At 62.7% G+C, this 20,263-nt stretch overlaps 4 protein-coding genes across 4 annotated transcripts; all 4 read right to left on the bottom strand.

Annotated features, from left to right (window-relative positions):
• Positions 1–881: 881 nt before the first annotated feature.
• On the bottom strand, positions 882–1,694 carry LSCM1_05108 (uncharacterized protein; the record flags this gene model as incomplete). Its single annotated transcript, XM_067322582.1, has 1 exon — positions 882–1,694. One exon carries the CDS (start codon positions 1,692–1,694, stop codon positions 882–884), a length of 813 nt encoding a protein of 270 aa, XP_067178445.1.
• Positions 1,695–4,683: 2,989 nt separating this feature from the next.
• Positions 4,684–6,024, bottom strand: LSCM1_05106 (uncharacterized protein; the record flags this gene model as incomplete). Its single annotated transcript, XM_067322581.1, has 1 exon — positions 4,684–6,024. The coding sequence occupies one exon, from the start codon at positions 6,022–6,024 to the stop codon at positions 4,684–4,686; it is 1,341 nt and encodes a 446-aa protein (XP_067178444.1).
• A 481-nt stretch (positions 6,025–6,505) lies between these two features.
• On the bottom strand, positions 6,506–8,347 carry LSCM1_05105 (uncharacterized protein; the record flags this gene model as incomplete). Its single annotated transcript, XM_067322580.1, has 1 exon — positions 6,506–8,347. The coding sequence occupies one exon, from the start codon at positions 8,345–8,347 to the stop codon at positions 6,506–6,508; it is 1,842 nt and encodes a 613-aa protein (XP_067178443.1).
• Positions 8,348–10,536: 2,189 nt separating this feature from the next.
• On the bottom strand, positions 10,537–19,257 carry LSCM1_05104 (uncharacterized protein; the record flags this gene model as incomplete). Its single annotated transcript, XM_067322579.1, has 1 exon — positions 10,537–19,257. The coding sequence occupies one exon, from the start codon at positions 19,255–19,257 to the stop codon at positions 10,537–10,539; it is 8,721 nt and encodes a 2,906-aa protein (XP_067178442.1).
• Between the last annotated feature and the right edge of the window lie 1,006 nt (positions 19,258–20,263).

The raw sequence follows: 20,263 nt of genomic DNA, 5'->3' as shown, positions 1-20,263 counted from the left end.
CTCTTCTTTTAGCTGAAGGATGATGAGAGGAGAGTGAAAAAGACAGACAGACAGACAGAAGGAGGCCGCGCTTGACTTGCACTTCTGTTGCCCATCAGCGTCCCCCACCCCCCCCCCCCTCTCCTCCTTCCTCCTATGGTCGCCCCACAGGTTTTATGAGTCATGCGGCACTGCTCTTTTCTCCCCTTTCTTTGCTCTTAGTACTTAGGCGCACGCATCCGCATGCGCTTGTCGGCAGATGTCCCTTCCGGTGACGAACACGTTCCGTCGACACCTGTCGGCCCACACATCGACGCGAGCACAGAGAAGCGTACCGGCCTGCGCAAGAGCGCAGGCGCGTGCACCTTCCGCCACTCCCTACACAAGCGCGCACACTTCACTCCGAAGCGGCCACGTTGTGTCGTGGAAGGCTCCTTGTTTTTGTGCACTCCGTCCGTGCCGCCGTCTTATGCTTCCCCCCCCCTCCCCTTGCACGTCTTCTTTCACTAAATTTGGTGTGCGTCTCTCCGTGTACCACACGGCTTCCCACGCGCTGTGCGCCGGCGGCATCACCAGACCGCCCCTCCCCCTCCCCTCCTCCTCCTAACGGCATTCCGTCGTGCTTCTCATTTTACCTTTGGGGAAGTCGAGGGAGGAGAAGGGCCCCATTCACCTTAGATGTGGCACACACACACACGAGACGAAACGCCTCACCCGCCTCACATCGTGGAATCCCTCTGCGGGGAGGCGCTGAAGAGTGCAACGGAGCGCAACCTCCGCAAAAAGTACGCGCTTCTACGAGGGGCTATCGCGAGTAAGAGATCCCACGTCATGGAGAGAGAAAGGGGGGGTGGCGGCGACCCGTGCGAACGTACGCGGCGGCACCACCTCCAGCGACGTGCCTAGACGCGTTCGCCCTTCAGGCCATCCTTCCAGAAGTAGAACTTCGGCGTCTCGCCCTCCCAGCGGCACAGCACGATCATGCCGTTGTCCGGGTCCTCGTCGTTGCCCTCCGGGATGAAGAACTGATATTCGTCGATCTCCTTCAGCACCTTCTTCACGAACGCCGAAGCGTTCGTCTGGAACGCCTTCTTGCTGTCCTCGTCCTCGATCTTGTCCAGCAGCTGCTTCATGTAGCCGCGGATGTGCGCCATGTAAGATGCCTTGTCGTACGACGTCTCGGTGTATCGGTTGTTGTACACCACGTCCACCACGCGCTCCTTGCCCTCCGCAACGTCGCCCGTCGCGCCCTCCGCAGCGTCCTCGTCCACGTTGGCAGAGATGCCGTAGTCCTCGCCGCCCACGTCGATGTAGCGGCCGCCCACCACGTACACGATATCGCCCTCTATATCGAACGGACGGTCGTTGTCGCAGACAACCTCGGCGCCGGTCAGCACATCCTTGAAAATCTTCATGGCGATGGGTGGGAGGGAAAGCGGCGGAGGCAGGAAGAGCGAGTAGAGCCTAACTAGCAGGAGAGCTGAGCTGCGCAGTCGAGGAAAGGCAGAGCCAGCGGGCACCGAGATCACGCGAGAGACCGAGGGCGGTCGTGCGTGTGTGTGTGTGTATGTGTGTGTGTGTGCGCGCGTGTCAGGGCAGCGTCGCAGGCGCAAAGCAACGGTTGGGAGATGTGGAAGAGGAAAGTAAAGCGGAGAAGGGAGCGAATCGAAAGACAGCCGGGCCGATGGGCGAGGGCGTTGAGCGTTCAACAGCATGCGTGCACACAGAGAAAGAGGCCCCCCTTTTGGTAGCTCTCTGTGCACGTTGAGCTTTGCGGGAGTGCGTCGCTTTACTGGGCGCAAGACGGAAGACACAACGTCACGGAGTGCCGCCGCTGCAAGCTGTGCGAGAGAGAGAGACGAGCAGATGAAAGGCAGAGAGGCTACGAAAGCACAGGCCAGTGCTCCTCTCGCGCTGATCCTGCGCCCTCCCCCATTCTCTTCTCCCTCTTTCTTCGCTCCTATGATCGAAAACTGCGGAGGTCATGGCCAACAGCTCCAGCACGCACACATAAATGCGTTCATGCATGAGCAGCGTATGCGAACTGGTGTTGTGTCCGTGATGTCGTCAGCCTCCACGGCAAAGGAGCTCTAACGGCAGCGGCAGTCCTCACGTCTCAGCTCAAGCGACACCGCTCTCCACACCCTCCCTTTTCACGACGCCATGCGGCGCACCCCTCTTTCGGTGATGTGTTTCTGCTTTTCGCCTGTGTTCTTAGAGGGCAACGGCGCGCGCGCAGCATACGGCACGAACAGCTCCTCTACGGAGACCTTCAAGGAAAAAGGCGCGGTAGAGGAGATGGCCTGTGGAGGGCCAAGAGAGGAGCCAGGAGATGAATGTGCTGAGGAGGGCGGGGGGCTGGAGTGGAGCGGAGTGAGGAGGAGGTGGTGGTGGTGGAAGGAGGCCGTACACACCGACACAAAGAAAAGGCTCAGGAAGGGTGCGTAAGTCCCGGATTCCACCACTTCAGTATTGTCACCCGCATCAGCACCCCCTGCACACACACACGCATGCACACACAGACACAGAGAGATCTCGCGTCTCCCTCCCTCACTGCCTCTCAGCCCTTTAGCAAGCGTACGGAAGAAAAAAAACAGTCGAGGGACAGACAGCGCCAACAGCTTACTTTCAGTTTACTGCATGTCGGGCCCTTTTCTTTCTTTTTTGGTCGGCTCGCCTCTCCCTCTTTGCCACTGTTACTTAATTTAGCTCCGTGTAGCGAGCGACATGCGGGAAGCCCTTTCTGGCGAGGGCGAAGAATGCGGGTAAAGAAAAGGGGAGAGAGAAAGGGGGGTTGGCGGCGACCCGTGCGAACGTACGCGGCGGCACCACCTCCAGCGACGTGCCTAGACGCGTTCGCCCTTCAGGCCATCCTTCCAGAAGTAGAACTTCGGCGTCTCGCCCTCCCAGCGGCACAGCACGATCATGCCGTTGTCCGGGTCCTCGTCGTTGCCCTCCGGGATGAAGAACTGATATTCGTCGATCTCCTTCAGCACCTTCTTCACGAACGCCGAAGCGTTCGTCTGGAACGCCTTCTTGCTGTCCTCGTCCTCGATCTTGTCCAGCAGCTGCTTCATGTAGCCGCGGATGTGCGCCATGTAAGATGCCTTGTCGTACGACGTCTCGGTGTATCGGTTGTTGTACACCACGTCCACCACGCGCTCCTTGCCCTCCGCAACGTCGCCCGTCGCGCCCTCCGCAGCGTCCTCGTCCACGTTGGCAGAGATGCCGTAGTCCTCGCCGCCCACGTCGATGTAGCGGCCGCCCACCACGTACACGATATCGCCCTCTATATCGAACGGACGGTCGTTGTCGCAGACAACCTCGGCGCCGGTCAGCACATCCTTGAAAATCTTCATGGCGATGGGTGGGAGGGAAAGCGGCGGAGGCAGGAAGAGCGAGTAGAGCCTAACTAGCAGGAGAGCTGAGCTGCGCAGTCGAGGAAAGGCAGAGCCAGCGGGCACCGAGATCACGCGAGAGACCGAGGGCGGTCGTGCGTGTGTGTGTGTGTATGTGTGTGTGTGTGCGTGCGTGTCGAGAAAGAAGAAGCGTGAGGAGAGCGAAGAAACAGAAGGGGTTTAGGCGAGACGGCATCGCGGACAGTACGTGCAGAGAAAGAGAGGAGGCGCGTGAGGGAGTAACACGAGGACGAGCGCGCATCAGTGCACGCTCTGTTGGAGGCAGTCTATGCTCTCGCTCTCTCTTGGACGCTCCCTCTCCTGGCCCAAACACTGCATGGGCCCGCAGAGGAGGATGCCCATAAAGACGAGGGTGAAGAAAGTGAAGAGGAGGAGGCAGCGACGGCAAAGCTGATCGCTCCCCCATCCACTCTCGACTCTCTGTTATATGCGGTGAACCTCCACGCTTGGCGAGGGGAGGAGGGTGGGGGCGCACTCGCTGGCGCACTGAAATCTGTTCTTCTGCCGACCGAGCGGATTCGCTCGCGCGTGTGCCCACGGTGTTGGCTCAGAATGTGCGTCTGCTCACGTCTCAAGCTTGGGAGCCTTCCTCCCTTGGTCGCAAGGACCCCCTACCCATGTATATATATATAACAGCATCCTTGACACCACCACTGCCATCAAGCACCAACAGCCGCCTGTTCCGCCCCATCCGCCTTCCTCCACCGTATGCTGTCGCCGTGGTCCACGCACGCGCATCAGCATCCATGCATGCACAGGCCTCTCACTAAAAGCAACCGCGCGCCCCTCCCCTCTGCATGCATCGAGCACCAAGTGTACAGGGAAAGGACAGCGAGCGACACCGTGGCTCCCACGCGCGCAGCGGCGCACCACCCCTGCGAGAGCCCACAGGAATGGAAACGTGGCGACGCGCGGAAAGGTGCGCGAAGAGACGACAAAACGGCACGCCACGCCAGCGAGGCCTCACACCGCGCGTGCATCGCCTTTCTGCCGCCACACGCGTCTGCAAGGCAGCGCCCACGTACACCTCCGAGCATGAGTGAGGTGTGATGGCCAGCGCGGTGGTCGTTGCTCCTCGAGGAGGGAGCACGAGTAGGAAGAAAGAGAAATGCGGGAGAAGGCGATGAGGCCTGAAGCAGTTGTACAGAACTGAAGGCAAGGCAAGCGCACTCAGTCCATCGCAGCTGCTTAATCGTGACGATTACTTCAATCTTACTGCATGCAGGCATCGCCTGCAGTCGAACCACACAAACGAGCCTCGCTCTTGCTCCCCCCACCCCTCCTATTACCTAAAGACATCGTGGATGTCGGAGGTGATGGTGTACACCAGTGGTGCGCCGGCTGCGCCGCCTGCACCCAAGATGTGGGGCGAGTTTGGGTGAAAACTGAGTGACAGCACCGAGCCCGTCTTGTAGCTTCGCGAGACGATCATTCTCGGGGCGGCGCTGCGGTCCCGCCCATCCCACAGCGCGATTTCGCCCTCCTTGCCGCCGGTCGCAAAGAGGCCGGGGACCTGCCGAGAGCAGCTAAACGTCATGTCGGCTTGGTGCGGCTGCAGCTGCCAAAGCGGGGTGGCGGAGCTGTGACCCACACCGCTGCTCGCCATGCGCGCGTCGAACGCAGCCCAGTGACCCCCACTCGTCGACGCCATCACCATAGGGGCCGGTTGAGCGGCTGCGCCGGCCAATGGGACGAACTCCACATGCTCGATGACGGTTGGCAGCTCGTAGCGCTGCGCCGCTTGATCCGGCTGGCGGCAATCGCGAAGCACCATGTTCGCATCGAAGCCGCCGGAAAGCAGTAGGTTCGCCTCCATCGCGTGCCAGTCGAGCGACTGAACCTTCTCCGGCTCACTATACGTACCGAGGCAGACACCTCCCTGGTTGAGATCCCACAGTTTGATGGTGCGATCAGCACTGCCAGAGACAAAGATATTCTGCGCAACAGTGTTCCACCTCACCGAAAGGACCGCATCTGTGTGCGAGTCTGCCTTCAAGTTCCGCTTCAGCATTTTTTTGGAGTAGTTGTGCGACTGCCGCTCGCACCCGCCGAGGACGATGGCCGGCTCGACGGAGTCCATCACATCCAAGGCCCAAATCTCGATGAAGGGCAGCATGGTCCCCACCGCTAGCATCGACATGGTGCCGTCTGTCAGCCACGAGCTGCAAAGCGGAAAGGCCGCGATCTCCATGTCGTGGTGCACGTACATGTTGTCCTCCGGCTCGTCGTAGACGTACATCTCCAGCCGCGGGGCCTCTGCATCGGCGCACGCCACGGTGAACACGAGATCCGTCGGCTTCAAGATGGTGTCCTCCAGTTCCTCCTCGTCGTCTGACTCGACCTCCTCGAGCACAGCGCCGGGGCCGCCGCCGGCAAACACGCGCAGCGTGTCATCGATGTCCGCGTCCGCGCCGTCCTCGTCGTCGTCGACGCAGTCATCCCCGCTCTCTGCCACCTCGGCAGCAGCCCGAGTCTTCTTGGCATGCCTCTGCTGCTGCTCCTCTTCCTCAACGTACTCGGGGTGCTGATGGCGCAACTTCACGCGCGCCTGCTCAGCTGTGTCTGTGGAGAGGATCGGGATGGCCTTCATGGCCCCCTTGGGCACCCAGCAGAATGTGGTCAGCATGGGTTCGCACACGCTAGTGCAGGCGGAGGGAGAGTTCTTCTTAGGATGCGATCGGGCCCCCTGTGGATGAGCGCGCTCGTGAGGGGAGATGGAGCAGCAGTCAACGACGACGGAGGCGTGGGGCTTCGCAATGCTGTCGTCAGAGAGAGAGCTCGTGAGCCGCAGCTCAGCTTTCAGCGTGTGAGTGTGCGGGGGGGGAAGGCAGAAGCGGTGCCGCGCTCTCGGGGCAGGCGATCTCATTCAAGACAACGACAGGCAGACAAACGAAAGGGAAAAAATGAGGGGATAGAGAGGGGGGAAGGGGGGCGCCGTTCGGCTTGCCCGCGCGCGCATGCAGACGTACACGCGCACCGATCCGAAAGCGAAAGAACGCGCAAAGCCGCCGGGCGAGCGAGCAGCCGCGATGGCCACTGCCCTCTCTGCCTAATCTCTTTTTTCTCTTCCGTTTGCGCGTGCGTTGCGGTCATCACCAAAGACCCGATTACAAATGAGGCGCGAAGCCGCGCATCTGCCGCCGCCACCACGACGAGGCACGAGACGCAGCAGAAGGTGCAGGGAGTGAGGCGGCACTGCTTGGCTCCTGCTTAAGCTCCCGTACTCTCGGAGAGGTGCCGCCCTCTCGAGTCGCCTCTCCTCGGCTACCTTTGCGTGGTGAGGGTGACGGCAACGGCTGCGGCTGGTCAGTCGCCTCTCTATTTGCCGCGAGTACAGCATGCCCCCAGCGGAGGGTGGACATGGGGTGTTGCATGATGAAGGCCTGCATCTGACGCATCGTGTTCAGTTGGGCAGAGACGACAATGTTGGCCAGTGCTGCGGGTAGCAAGCCCATGGGGTGTACAAGGCCAACGCACTCCACGACACAGTACTGGCGTGGCGCGGCAAGCGTGGCGGCGCCACCTGCCGCGTCGCCCGAGACGATGGCGGCAGCACCGGGCTTATCCTTCGTTTCACAATTTATTTGCGTGCAACCCTTCTGGAGTGCCGCTTGGTGGTGTCGCAGCAGCACCGGCGGCAGCACCTCCTCTAGGCGTGCAGCGTCGAGGGGGCGGGCTACCATGCCAGAGAGTTGCACCACAGCGCGCACGTAGCGCCGCTGATGCCGGTCGAGGGGTATGTGGGAGCCCGACGGGGTAGAGAAAGCTTTCATAAGCGCCGTCCCATCCAGCCGCACCTCCTCCGCGACGACGACTTCGAAATCGCGGTCTTGAACAAACGGAACTGGGCTGCATATCTCAAGGTAGTGAATGGCAACGCGGCGCTGACCAGGTCGATACTGAAAAGTACCCGGCGAGTCGACGGCGGCAGTGGCAGGGCCAGACGCCGCCGCACTGCCACGGCCACTGTTAGTAGCCGCAATGGTACGTGGAGAGGATGGCTCGAGCGGGCCGGGCGTGCCTCGGCTCCGCGCTTGAACGCTGATTGGGCGGCGCTGGCCAGCAGCCGCCCGCGCTCTGTTGATGGAGCTCGAGAGATGATGCGGAAGCTCCACCGCCTTGGCATGCTCAGGCGGTGTCAGCTCTCGCAGCAGCGCGCTACGACGTATATGCGCATCCCACTGGGGGCGAATGTCCTGATCCATGTAGCGCAGCACGTTCCTGGGCGAGCACGGCAGTACCGCGTAGGCGCGCATGAGATGCACTGGGGCCCCCTTGACTGGGGTGCTGAATATCGAAATGCCGGTGTGGGGGTCGGCAGCGATGCAGCGGAACGTCAATGGTGGATCGGCTGAAGACAGAGATGACGGCAATGGAATGGCAGCCGCGGTAGCGCTGCAATTTCCTTCTCGGTCTAGAAAGGTTGTGCCCAAGGCGCACGGCGTCGGGCAGCCCGGCACCGGCGGCAGAGGACACCGCAGTACCCCCTCCAAGTCAGTGTAGTCCACCGCATGCTCGTAGAGTTCCGCATCTGTGGTTCGATCAGCCTGCCCAGCGCCACCGCCGGCGAGGTGGAAAAGAGGCTTGTTGCTGGTGCACGGTGCCACCGGTGGTGGGGCACGTTTGGGAGGAGGTAGGTTAGCGGCTGCTGTCGCAGAGCCGCCACCGTGTTCAGCGACGCCTGCCGCCTCAGGAGCACGCAACCCTCCAGCGCTACCATGCACTGAGAGTCGCCGCTGCTCGCGGCAGCTCGCAGACGAGGCATCACCGCGTCTCTCGCACCACGTGAGAGTACCGCGGCTGACGCCACCCATGTAGTTGCTTGCACGCGCCACCTGAGACGACTCTACGTGGAGGAGAGAGCGGACTCGGCGCAGGAGAACATTAGCGGGGCCGTCTCTCGCATCCTCAGCAACCGCATACGGCGTCGACTGCAGCAGGTAAGCCATCTGTATCGGCGAGGAGGTTTGCGGTTGCTGTTTTTGTTTTCGTCCGTGGACCGCGTGTGCTCAGCAGTGCCGTCCTTGGGGCCCCTCTCCGTGCGCATGCGTCGTCGCTTGGCCGCAGGTGAAATAAGGGGGGAGGGGAGGCGGAAGGAAAGAGGCCCGCGCCAAGCAAGCAGTATTGTGTCAGCGTCTGTGTGTCGTGAGAAGCCTGTCACCTTTGCGTTGGCTTTGGTTGTCCTGCTCCGCTCTCGTCAGTGCTCTGAGGAGAAAAAAGGGAGGGTTGGGCGAGTGGAGGAGGAAGCCGCAGACGGTGCCGCCTGGGGCACCAGCACAGCTTACATTTGTCTCCCGCACCCTCACCAGCCAGCGGCGCGCTCGGGGAGGCGGCGCCGCCACGGCCTGCGGTGCGGATAGTGCTGCTCCCTTTTCTTCGCCCTTGCAAGTATTCTTTCAAGTACAGTAGACGAGGCAGCGCATCATCGAGTCGCACAGCAGTGTGCGCGTCGCCCCCACCCCCACCTTCTCTTTCCACACCATCTCCCTTTTCTTTGCACAAACTGAGGAAGCGAAGAGAAGAGCCCATGCACACTTGTGCATGCACACCCGCCTCTCCAAGCACAACACGGAGGAGGCAGGAGGTGTCACTGACGCTATTGACGTTTGCTTCCCCCGAACGTGTCCATTCCACCACGCACACACGCCCACAAATATATATGTACATATATATATATACAAGTATACACGTGGGTGGGCAGACGCATCTCAGTCCATTCAGACTGCAGCGCAACGACGACGCAGCCCTCGCCGTCCAGGACGAAGCACTCTGCCGCCAAATCGGGGAAGTGCACCTCACGGAGCTCTGCTCAGCTCTCCGTGTCCCCTTCTTTTTTTTCTGGTGAAGGACTAGCGCTGTCGCCGCCACACAGAGCCACATCAAGGTGCAGAGAAAGCGCGAGTACTTCGAGTACGCAAGCACGCAAAGCGCTTCTGCGCCGAAGGTTGGATGGGGACGGCGCTTCAACTGGCTCGCAAGCAGCGATGTGAAGAAAGGAGCCCAGAGTACATGAGGAGCTGAGAACCGAGGGGGGAAGCGCTGCTTCGCGGCGGGAGGAGAGTGAGGCGTGTGAGAAGCGGAAGCGGACGAGAAAAGGCGAAGAGGTGCCCTTTTTGCCTGAGTACGTGCGAGCACAGGTCATCGTGAAGAGCCGTCAGGCAGAAAGCGACAGCTCGTACGGTGGGCAGGCATCGTAGCGAGGAGGGGACGGGAGCGATGTACTGGGGGGGAGAGGGGGGGAAGATGATGCGTCAGCGTACATTTGATGTCCAGACGACTGGCCACACCACCAGTGCCGGCCGACGGAAGGTGTGTCGCGGCAGCCATGGCCTTCTCGCATACCCTCGAGACGGGCAGGACCCTTCCATGGCCAGGCTTGGGCAAGATTCAGATGTGCGCAAGCGCGCGTGTGGCGAATTAGTGTACACCTGCACGGGTGTCGGCGGCGATGACCGCAAGATGTGACGGAAAGCGGGGTGGAAACGGCGATAAAAGGAGCAGCTCAGTGCCCGCCGCATCGACACACGCGTGCCGGCGTGAGACGCGGAGGAAAAAGGGGAGCGTTCCACGAGGTGGTGGCGCGTGCCCGTCTCTGCCGCGCGGTTTCACAGCAGGGCAAAGGAACTGGGCAACTATACATGGTGCACGCGCTTGGGGGGAGGGGGAGGCTGTCTACCAGATGGCTTACATTGATGAGATCGTACATGCGTGTGCACCGGCTGCACACACACACACACGAAAGGGCACATGGCTTCCTATGTACACAGGGCACGCGCACACGGGTAGCATCGGCGCCAGAATGCATCCACAACTGCACTTCGGCGCCTTAAGATGCACACCGGGCACCAAAGCACACACGCGCGGGTGTCTTATGCTTGCGCATGTGCGTGCATGCGTGTGTGTGTGCGTGTCGCCAGTGCAAGGCGGAGGGGGGAAGAAGAGAAGAGGGGTCGGAGTGAGGGGCAGCGCGTGCTCCATCAGGAGGCCGCGTGTAGTCACCTCGACGTGTGCATACATATATATATATATATGACAAGGGAGCGTCAGAAAAAAAAAATGGTCGAGAGGGAAGTCAGAACTGGATGGTACACCAAAAGCTGCTGCAGCTGAGCTGTCTCAAGAACGCCCGCCACGGTGATCAGCGGCTGCTACTGTTGTCGGCACTGTTGAAGGCGGCCTCGAAGCGCCGCAGCCACATCCGCTCCCCCTCATCCTTGCAGAGCGTTGAGGGCAGGCTCACTCGAATCGGCTGCACCTCCTGCTGCACCGCAATCATGGGAAGCCTCGCCTCAAGGTGAGGAGCGGCTTTAGATGGCCTTGCAGTTGTCGCAGCCGCCGGCATGCCTGGCCTTGACCTCCATCCATATGATGGCGCTGTGGCCCTGGTCGACGACAAGGCGTCGGCGCCGCGGTCCGTGCGGCGCTGCACCCGTGTTGGCGCTGTCTGTGGCTCACTGGGCACTGAGAGGGCCAAGAGCTCGAGCCCGAATGCTGCGGTCCGTCTCTCCTGCAGAAACGATGTGTACGCGGCTATGGGGTTGAGCACCTTTCCATGGCTCCCTTGCCCCTTTGGCCGAGAGGACGGCAACGTGACTGCCGGCTCGCGCTGGCGCGGCGAAGCCCTCACCTTTCTTGCCACCCTGTTACCGCTGGTATTTGGCCGCCGGGTCGGCCACCTGCCATTGCCCATCTTTGCAGCTCGTAAGCGGGTAGTGGTGGTACGTGACATGGCAACGGTCGCCGCAACGCCGGCGTTTGTGTTGGCCCCCGCGTCCTGCGCGGACGCGCCACCAGACGCCTCTGTGGCTTCCTCAGTTCCGACGATTCTGAAGGCCGCAGCAACAGCCGCCACCATCGCGTCGCCAGCGCGCTGCCGCCACAAGCGAATGAGCTGAGAGGTGTACGCACCCAAAGTAGGAATAGCCTCCTTCGGTGAGCCGCTAATGGCGCCATCGGCGGTGGCTGCAGCGTTGGCACAGGGCGGTCGTGGCGCCTGCCGTGAGAGGTCCAGCTGGCTCGCTATGTGCGCCAGCATCATCTGATCCTCCCTCCAACGGAGCACATTCTCATCCACGCCCTCCAAGGCATCACGTAAATACGCCACCTTCTGTTTCCCCAGCGACTGCGCGACAGTCGGTGGTGCAGGTGGGAGGAGCAGAGTGCGCGAGCGGTTTGGGCGCGCAAGAGCAGTGCTCGGATGAGCAGCCGTGGGCCGTCGCGGCAACGCCTCCCAGCCGTCGCGGATCGCGCCGGGGGCAGCCGCCCACCCTGTGATGAGAGAGGTACGTGTGTCGGTCCCCTGTGGCCCTTGCGGTACCGGCGCACCTGACGTGGCAGCGGTGTCCTCCACCGTGGTCGAACAGCGAGACACGACACTCGTCCTCTCCACCGCTGCCGCCGCGGGAGAGGAAAGAGAGCTGGCGTGGGTCGCGGGGAGCGCCCTCGGGGGAGTCCATTCCGCCCCACCCTCGGTCAGGAATGTCGGCGCGTCGGTCTCCCCATCGCCGGAGCTCCTGCTTCCTTGGTGTGCCTCATCCACCTCCGTCTCTCTTTCCGCCAAATCAGAGATCAGAGATAGCGGCGTCGGCCATGCGGCTGCTGTCATGCGTCGAGGGCGCCGCAGCCCGCTCGGTGCGGACAAAGAGAGTAAGGACGACTGCGAAAACGCGCACTGCGGCACGTTTATGACCACGTCAGAGCCGCTCGGCGCCACAACTGACGCCAGTGTGCTCGCCTCCGCCGACGCCAATGCGAGCGCCGCCGACTTGGCGCTAGTCGTGAGCGAAGTACGCATCAGCAGTGGCAGCGCGGTGGCTGTGCTTATGCTCTCGGCCCTCAGCCACCGCGCCTCCCACGGTTTGAAGGCCTCGTGGGCGGAGATGAGCACGGGCAACCCAGTGTCTGGGTCAGCATCTGGGGTAGTGTCGAGGGGGTGCAGCAGGCCCATATGCCGCAGCAGGGACACCGGGTACACGCGCACAAGCGCGTTCTGCTTCGCCTGCGGGTACGGAATAGGAGACAGGATGTGACCGGTGGCGCCGTCGCACATGTCGTCTGTGGCGTCGTGCATAGGGGAGTCGGGCGTAGAGGAAAGTGCTGCGGCGATGCCTGTCGCAGTGGGCGATCGACTCCATGACGACGGCAGCGCATCGCGCACCAGCTCACCAATTGTGTGCGGCGTGAAGTGGACTGGTGGCGGTGTCGGCGGAGGCGGCGCAGGAGGCGCGGCGTTTGCGCACCAGCCCGGATAGCGTACGGGCCCGTCGCTGAGGCCGGTGTCTTCCTTACTTGGCCACGCTGTCGCAGCCCGTGGACCAGCTACGGCTGCCGTTGTGGCGGGTGGTGCAACGCTCCTCGAGGGTGGCGAAGTCGGTGAGCGAGACACAGGAGCGCCGCCGCACTGGCGAAGGGGCGCCCCGTCCGCTGTGGCGCCGACGTTTGCTGCGGCGGGACGCGGCTGATGCGGCAGCTGCTCTGCATCATTGCCAGCGGGGATAGTGGGGCTGCCCGGCTTCTGCTTTTTGGATCGGCGTAGGATGTCATAGAGCAAGAGTGCACCACTAGCCTTCTTCGCTGTTGTGGAAGCCGCATCAAGGGCAGCCATGCACTCCCCAGTGGCGCTAGCGATGTTCACTGTGGCGCCGCCTGCGTCCACGGTTCCCTTTCTATCGTCTGCGTCGCCGAGGATAAACGGCAGCACAGCATCCAAGCTACCGTTGCTGTGGGCTTGAGCGATCACCATCGCCTGCGCGTCATCGCTGAAGGTGCGCGAGTCGCCTAGGTCCCACGTGTCCACGCCGCAGAGTCCCACTGCCGTCACCTCGTATCGCGCGGCTGCGAGGGTAGAGCTCAGCGCTGAGGCCCCGCCGCCGCCGACGGTGCGAAAAGACGCACTTTGGCCTAGCGGAATGCTCAGTGGCGCCCTGATGTGTGACATTTTCGTATAGCTTCGATGGGGGACGGTGGGGAGGTGCAGATGCAGCTGCGTCACCACCGATGACCGCCCGCCGGCGAAGGAGCTGAGGGCGTAGGGGTGCCCCGCCACCAGATCCTGCTGTGGTGGTGCGCCGGCACACATGCGAAAGACTCGCACGCTACCGTCAAAGCCCGCTGCAAACACTAGCAGGTGCGGTTCTGCGAAGGGCGCGATCGACAGCACTACCGGCGCGGTGGAAGAGGCGTCCGCGTAGCCGTCGCCGTCGGCCTGGGTGAGCTCTGAGGAGGGCGGTGCCACAGCCCCATGGCAGGGCATCCCAACGGTCGGCCTCCAGTTGGGGTTGATGCCGAGTGCCGCCAGCGACGACACGCCACCGCGCGAGGCAGGAAAGGACGCCAACACACGCAGCTCGTGGCTTTTGGGCACCCGCGCTGCGCCATTCATTCCCCCTTCACGCGAGGCAGCGCTCGAGGCCTCGCTGAGCAATTGGGCGAGAGGCACAACATGCACGTGCCCCGCCGAATCACCGCAGGCCATTGTCAGCAGCGACAACTGCGGCGACCCCAACACCCCGCGCGCGAGGTCAACACTGGTGATGTAGTGCTCATGCTGCTGCGAGTCTCGCATCTGTCCCCGCGGCGTCGGCACGAGTGGCGCGGTAGAGGGCACGCCTGACCCTAACACTGGAAAGGTGTATCGCCCCAACGTGCGCTGCAGTGTGTAGGAGTACACAAAGAGGACCCCGGTATCGACGACGGCGAGCAGCATGTCCTGCCCCGGACCGTCGAGATACTTCAGGCTGACGATGCGGCCGACATCGGGAACCCCGTGCGCGTCACACAGCACCTCGACGTGCAGAGGGCTGCTGCGGTCGACCATACGGTAGAAAAAGAGCTGCGTGTCGGTGGTACCGAGGCACAGGTGAGACTCGCGCACCACGCAGCAGGCAGTGATCGTGGTATCGATGCAGCCGCCACGAGCGGCGCTTGTGCTGCTCTTTGTATCTTTGGCTGCTGCCGTCGTCGCGGAGGTGAGAGTAACCCCAGTTCCAACACCTTGCGCTGATGACGGCATGGCAGCCGGCGAGTCCGACGGCAGCTCTACTCGCATCGAGATGAATTTTTCCTCCCCGTTGGGCTGGGGAACGCTCGCGGCATCGTACCGACGCACCTCGCATACGTGACCGCTGCACAGCAGTGTGCGGCTTCCAGAGCAAGCAATCGCGCTGATATCTTTGTCTGCGAGCAGTGCGGGGCTGCAAGCGCCTGATGTCGGGCCTCTGGCACTCTGCGTGAACGGATCCGTTGAGCTGATGACGGAGCCGACGCGCGCGTCCAGCGTTAGCACGCGGCTGTCGCGTGTGCCAACCAGCACACGAGTGCGCCCCTCAGTGCTCCAACTGCAGCACGTCAGAAGCGCGCGCCGACCGCCCACCACCAGCTCCTTCTCCGCCGCGTGCGGCACGTGCAGAGGCGCCCGAAGGCGCTTGCCCGTCTCATAGCACCACACGCACCACATATCGGTGCTGAAGCTGTGCAGCTCTCCGCGCTCGGCGTCAAGCAAGAGCCCAATCACAGCCGAGGAGTGAGCCTGGTGGGGCTGTAGTCGCTGATGGTACTTCTGCAAAGCGGCCTTTACCTGGCGCTGTTGCCGCCCTTTCTTAGCCTCGGTGCTCGTCGTGCTACTCTCCAAGTCGCGTGTACCAACCTCGGCGAAAGAGCTCATCGATACGGACGCGTCGCACTGGCGGCGCGATGCAAGAACTGTTGCCTGCTTCGTGGCTTCGTGAGAGCCTGAAGTCGGCGCATAGAAGGACAAAGTCGCTTGCGGCAACGGAGGCAGCAGCAGCGATGACTCCAACGACAACGCCGCCGCCGAAGATGGTGATCGCGCCTCCTTCGCCGCAGCTGCCGCATCATTCGGCGCCGCTTTCTTCCTCTCGAGCACATCAGGTCCGGCCGACGCCTCGAGATCCATGGCGATGTCGACGGAGGTGCCGCTCCTCGGTGGGGCCCGTGCTGCAGGCTCGTACAGGACGGGACCGCGCAGTCCACAGACGAGCCGCTGCATTGCCGGCAAGTATGTCAAGCAGCCATCAACGTCGTTGGCAGAGCACTTGAGGGTCACTGAGGCGATGTCCTCGACTCGGCTGCTCAGTCCGCGCGGCGGTTGAATGGATGTCAGCGGGCGCGACCCCCTCTCGTCGTAGACACGGATACTGTGGTCTGCCATGAGGATGGACACCTGCTGGCGCGGTGGCATGAAGCATACCGAGATGATGTCGTACGCTTCCTGCGGATACTGATGGACGCACTCCGTTAAGGTGCGGCCAACCGCCCACAAAAAGGCGCGGCGGTCGCTGTGTACCGTGACGAAGCGGCGGCCGCTGGCGCAGCTCACCATGAAGCGAATCGGCTTGGCAGTCTCCATCACCACCGTCGGAGCGCCAAGAGCATAGTCGAGGGTATCTGCGGCGGTTGTGAAGGGGGTGCGCATCACGCCACCGTCAGGATCGGAGGAGATGATGCAGTGGCCCACGCTACAGTAAAAGAGCCGGTTCACCGGCACGCCACCACTAGCGGCCCCGGTGGCGCCGGAGGCAGCCGCCGAGAACGATGGCGTCGCACGCGTTTTGCGGCAGGCAGCGATAGGCGAGCGGGAGGATGTGGCGGCAGCCTCTGGAGACTGGAGCGGCATCTCTGATGCTGGCGGGGCTGCGGCGCCGACTTTTGGCTGCCGCATGCCTGGGTGGGCGAACGCGGATCCGTACACCTGCAGCGGGTACGCCCACCCAGCGCTGGCCGCAGCGGCGTGCAGCGCTGTGCGTGACAAAACGGCGGCCAGGTCCACGCAGCCGATCATGCCACTCATGGTGCCAAAGAAGAAGAATGAGGTTTCGGCATCGTAGTAGGCGGCCGTGGGAGTGACATAGCCTACAATAGGCCGCGCCACAATCGGCTCGCTCTCGCGCTCCGTGTACTCCATGACCCGGGCGGCTGCTGCTGCGCCAAGTAGCCCGCCGCCATCGCTGCGCGTCGGTTTGTGTCGGCCGCATTCGCCAGGCTTCAGCCCATAGCGCTTGGTGAAGAGGGTGGACGGCTGCTTGACCTGCGGCACCGCCGTCGCCAATGAGGTGCAGCCGCGCAGCTTCAGCAGCACCCCACCAGCCGGAAAGTTCACGACGGTGATCTCCGCCGCGCTCGTCGCCACCATCAGGAACTCGCCTCCGTGTAGGAACGTCATGGCGAGCACCCACGACTGCCCGACGTTCATGATCGTGGACACGAAACGGCCGCAAGTGGTGTCCCACACCTTGAGAAGGCCGTCCTTGCTGCTGGTGACAACGTACCGCTGTGTCGGGCAGGCGAGAATCTGGTCCGCCGACTGACTATGAAGGACGCCAAGGGTGCTCTCGGCAGCAGCGCCGAGGCTATTGAACAGCATTGCTCTCTGCTGCAGCGCAGCAGCTTCATTGCCGAAGTCGCTCTTGTGCTGCCTGCGCTGGCGCGATCGGCCGCTCCCCGCCATGCCGGCGCCATTGCCAGCACCGCCGCCGAGCCCCAGGCCGTCGTCAACTGAGTCGTCGTCGTCACCGTCATCCTCTCGGGCGCCAGAGAAGGAGCGTGGCCCGACTATCGCCGTCGCGTCCTCGAGCAGTGCCGTCGGCACCCGCGTGTAGGCCGAGTCGTGCCGTTGCAACACCCACGGCGTCTCCAGTTCCATTAGCAGGTTGCCCACGACATCGCTCCAACACACAAGATGCTGCACAGGTGCTGCACGGCTGCGTCGAGGGCTCAGGGGCGTCCCCGTAGGGCTCATGCTGCTGCCGCCTGCAGACCTGTCTCCCCCGTGGCTCGTCGACGGCTGAGTGCCGCGCGCCATCCGTACACGCTGGTGGTTCCGATGTTTGTCCCTCTTCTTCTCCTCTGCCAGCCTCGATGCCGCGCTCGACGTCCACAGAAACGCGTACAGCTGCGCCGGCTGCAACAGTAAGTCCTTCAACGCAGGGGCAGCGAGCTGCGCCTTTGCTGCTAGGAGGTTTCGATCCGCAGTTGCGCTCCCCATCCCCGTCACCGACGCACTCACGGTTGGCGATGTCACGCCCGCCACCATTCCAGACGCGTTGGGAGGCAGGAGCGTCGCTGAGCCAGTGAAGGAGGAGACGGTGGACTGGAGCAGCTCCGTTGAAGGGGAAGGATGTGCGAGGCCGCCGCCGCTTTCGTTGTTGCGCATGGAAAGCACTTCAGCGGCATCGCTCATGTCCGTGTGGGCACACATTTCTTGCGGCCGCTGCTGCTCCGTAGCGGAGAGGATGCAAGTCTGAGGACTCGTGAGCAGCTTGATCGGCCCTATGGCTGAGCTCAGCGGTGAGGGACACAGGACGCCGCGCTCCGCAAGGGTCGGCGCCGCAGCGGCACCAGCGGAGTCGTCAACGTATGGCACTCCCCAGCTGACGTTGCCACGTGCGCCACCGGCGCCGCCACGGCGCGGGGACGTATTGATGGCAGCCTTACCGCTCGTCGGCGTAGTTGCGGCTTCAAAGTTAGCAAAGCTCAGCACCTTGGCACGCGGAGAGAGCGCTGCGGCAGCGCTGCCAGGTGTAACAGCTGACTGAGTTCCCATCACCCTTGGTGCCTGGCTGTGCAGGACACAGGCTTGGTAGCGTTCCAGTACCTCTTCCTGCGCAACGCACTGCTGCCACAACGCTCGATGCTCGCGCTCATCGCACTTCTGGGCGAGGTGCTCTGCCCAGAGGGTCAGCTCCGCCTTGAAGTGGCGCAGTTGATCGAGACGTGCGTTGCGGCGGCGAGCATGGTGAATCGCGTTCGCTGCGGTGTTGAAGCACGTTGCCGCTCCGTGAGCTGCGCCGCCGTTTTCGACGGCGGCATTGCAGTAGAGATGGTAATCGCCGGTGTCAGGTTTCGACTCGGGTAGTGGCCCGGAAGGGGGCATCGGTGTCGGCTCTGATGCGATCACTGCAGCGGTAGCCACAGCCCCGCCGCATCCACCACTGAAGCGTGTCGACTGAGCGGAATTTGCGATCACCATCTCCCACAGCACCTCCACCAGCCACCCCATAGTGAGGGCAGAGTCACAGCTTTCGGTGGTGAAGGGCTCCGCCACCTCGCGCCGGTCCACCGCTGTGACTTTTGGCACCGTCGGCGCCGTCGGCCCCGCCACTGCCTTTCGTGCCGCAGGCGGTGCCGGGGGCAGTGATAGCGCGGTCTCTCCAGCGGCAGTAGTCAGAGCACCAGCAACCGAAGGCGGGGAGGGGACTAAGGGGCGCTCGGAAGCTACAAGCGCCCGCGGTGGCCGTTGCGCGACACATCGCAGCAGCCCCATGCCTGCCTTGCCCTGGACAGCATCTGCCACAGCTGGCGGAGAAGGATCGGGGGTTCCAACGGCGGGTTGGGCGCGGGAGGTCGACCTCGGAGTCGCTTTGCCCTCATGCCCGGGAAGTGCGACCGCGCTTTTGGTCGTCCTTGCCTTTGCGTTCACCTCCGTCACCCCCACCACGACTTTGGCCTTCCCCTCAGCGTTGCTGCTGCTACCGCTGCCGTCGTCCGTGTCGAGGGTGTTGACCACCTCGTTGGAGAACAAACTAAACTCGCGGAAAAGCGCCGCCAACTGCGCGACATCGCCGGCGCCCAGGTAGGCGGCGCACGAGAAGGAGGAGAGAGGAATCTGTGTCGGGTTGTAGCGTCCGCGAATCTGTCGGTAGAGCGAGATGCGCTTCCCTGGGTCATCGGGCAGCAACGGCATGCACGCGTTGTCGCTGTCCATCATGAGATACTGCGCTGCGTGGGCTCGGGCTCTAGTCGTACGCTGTTGCGAGGACGCCTCGCTCATCAGTAAGACCTCCCGACTTCGGCCTCCGCCGCCGCCCCTGGAGATGCCGTCACCTAGCCCGATCCACTCCATCGCTGAATACTGAGCGTAAGCTGCACATACAGTGAAAGTGGTACAGATATCGTCGAGCTGGCCACAGCACAGGATGAAAGGGTCGGTAAGTGTTCGTGAGGGATGCCACCGTCGGCTTCAACTCACGATGCGCCGCCGATTCGCCTTAAAGCACAATGGAGCGCTCGCGTACGTGCGTGTGTCTGTGTGTGTGTGTGTGTGTATGGGCCGAAAGAGCACAGAGGCAAATTAGTTTCCTGTCACCACCACGTTGGTCGGCAGCGGCAGCAGAAGGACACACACACGCACACACAGAGAGAGGGGGGCAGAGGGGAAAGATGCTAAGGAGCGCCGGTGGCAGAGGTCGACGTACGCGAAGAAAGGAGAAGAGCGAGAGCGTTGCCACCACAAGACGCGGCAGGGCCCCGCTGTGCTCCTTGCGTGTAACGGTCAAGCAGCAGCCCAAGCCCGCTCCACCGGTCGTGCAGGACGAAGTTCACTCACCTAGCTAGCCGCCGTCTGTTCAGACGCCGACACACTCACACCGGCATGCAGTGTGGCGGCGCAGAGGGCCGCACTGCAGAGCATCGGCCACGGCTTCGATCAACGCCCCTCATCAACGCTTTTAGAGAGCGAGACAGACAGACAGAAAGCGCGCGTGCACCAACTCACCTTTCCGATAATTATTTTTTTTACGCGTTGGCACGTACGCGCGCTGCTGTGCGGCTCCACACACGCACACGCATACACCAGTGGGACCCCACTAAATGGCATGTGCCCACCGGCTGGCTGACAGCACCCCACCCCACTGCTCGGTGTGAAGAGAAAGAGGGGAGAGAGAGCGAGTGAGCGAGTGAGCGAGAGGAGTGCCGCGGGCACCGTCTGTGGAGTAGAGAACAAGACGGAAGTCGACACAGCAAGGGCATGTCCGGTGCCGCACTGAAGGCGGTACGTTCGAGCAGGGGAAGGAGACGCAGCAAAGCGCGGCGACTCCACTCAAATGTGTACGCGCCCCTCCCCCTGTTCC

The sequence above is a fragment of the Leishmania martiniquensis genome, chromosome 24, assembly GCF_017916325.1.
Source record: "Leishmania martiniquensis isolate LSCM1 chromosome 24, whole genome shotgun sequence".
Classification (NCBI taxonomy): Eukaryota; Euglenozoa; class Kinetoplastea; order Trypanosomatida; family Trypanosomatidae; genus Leishmania; species Leishmania martiniquensis.
Note: the sequence above shows the minus strand (reverse complement) of the source record. Positions and strands in the feature narration are given on the sequence as shown.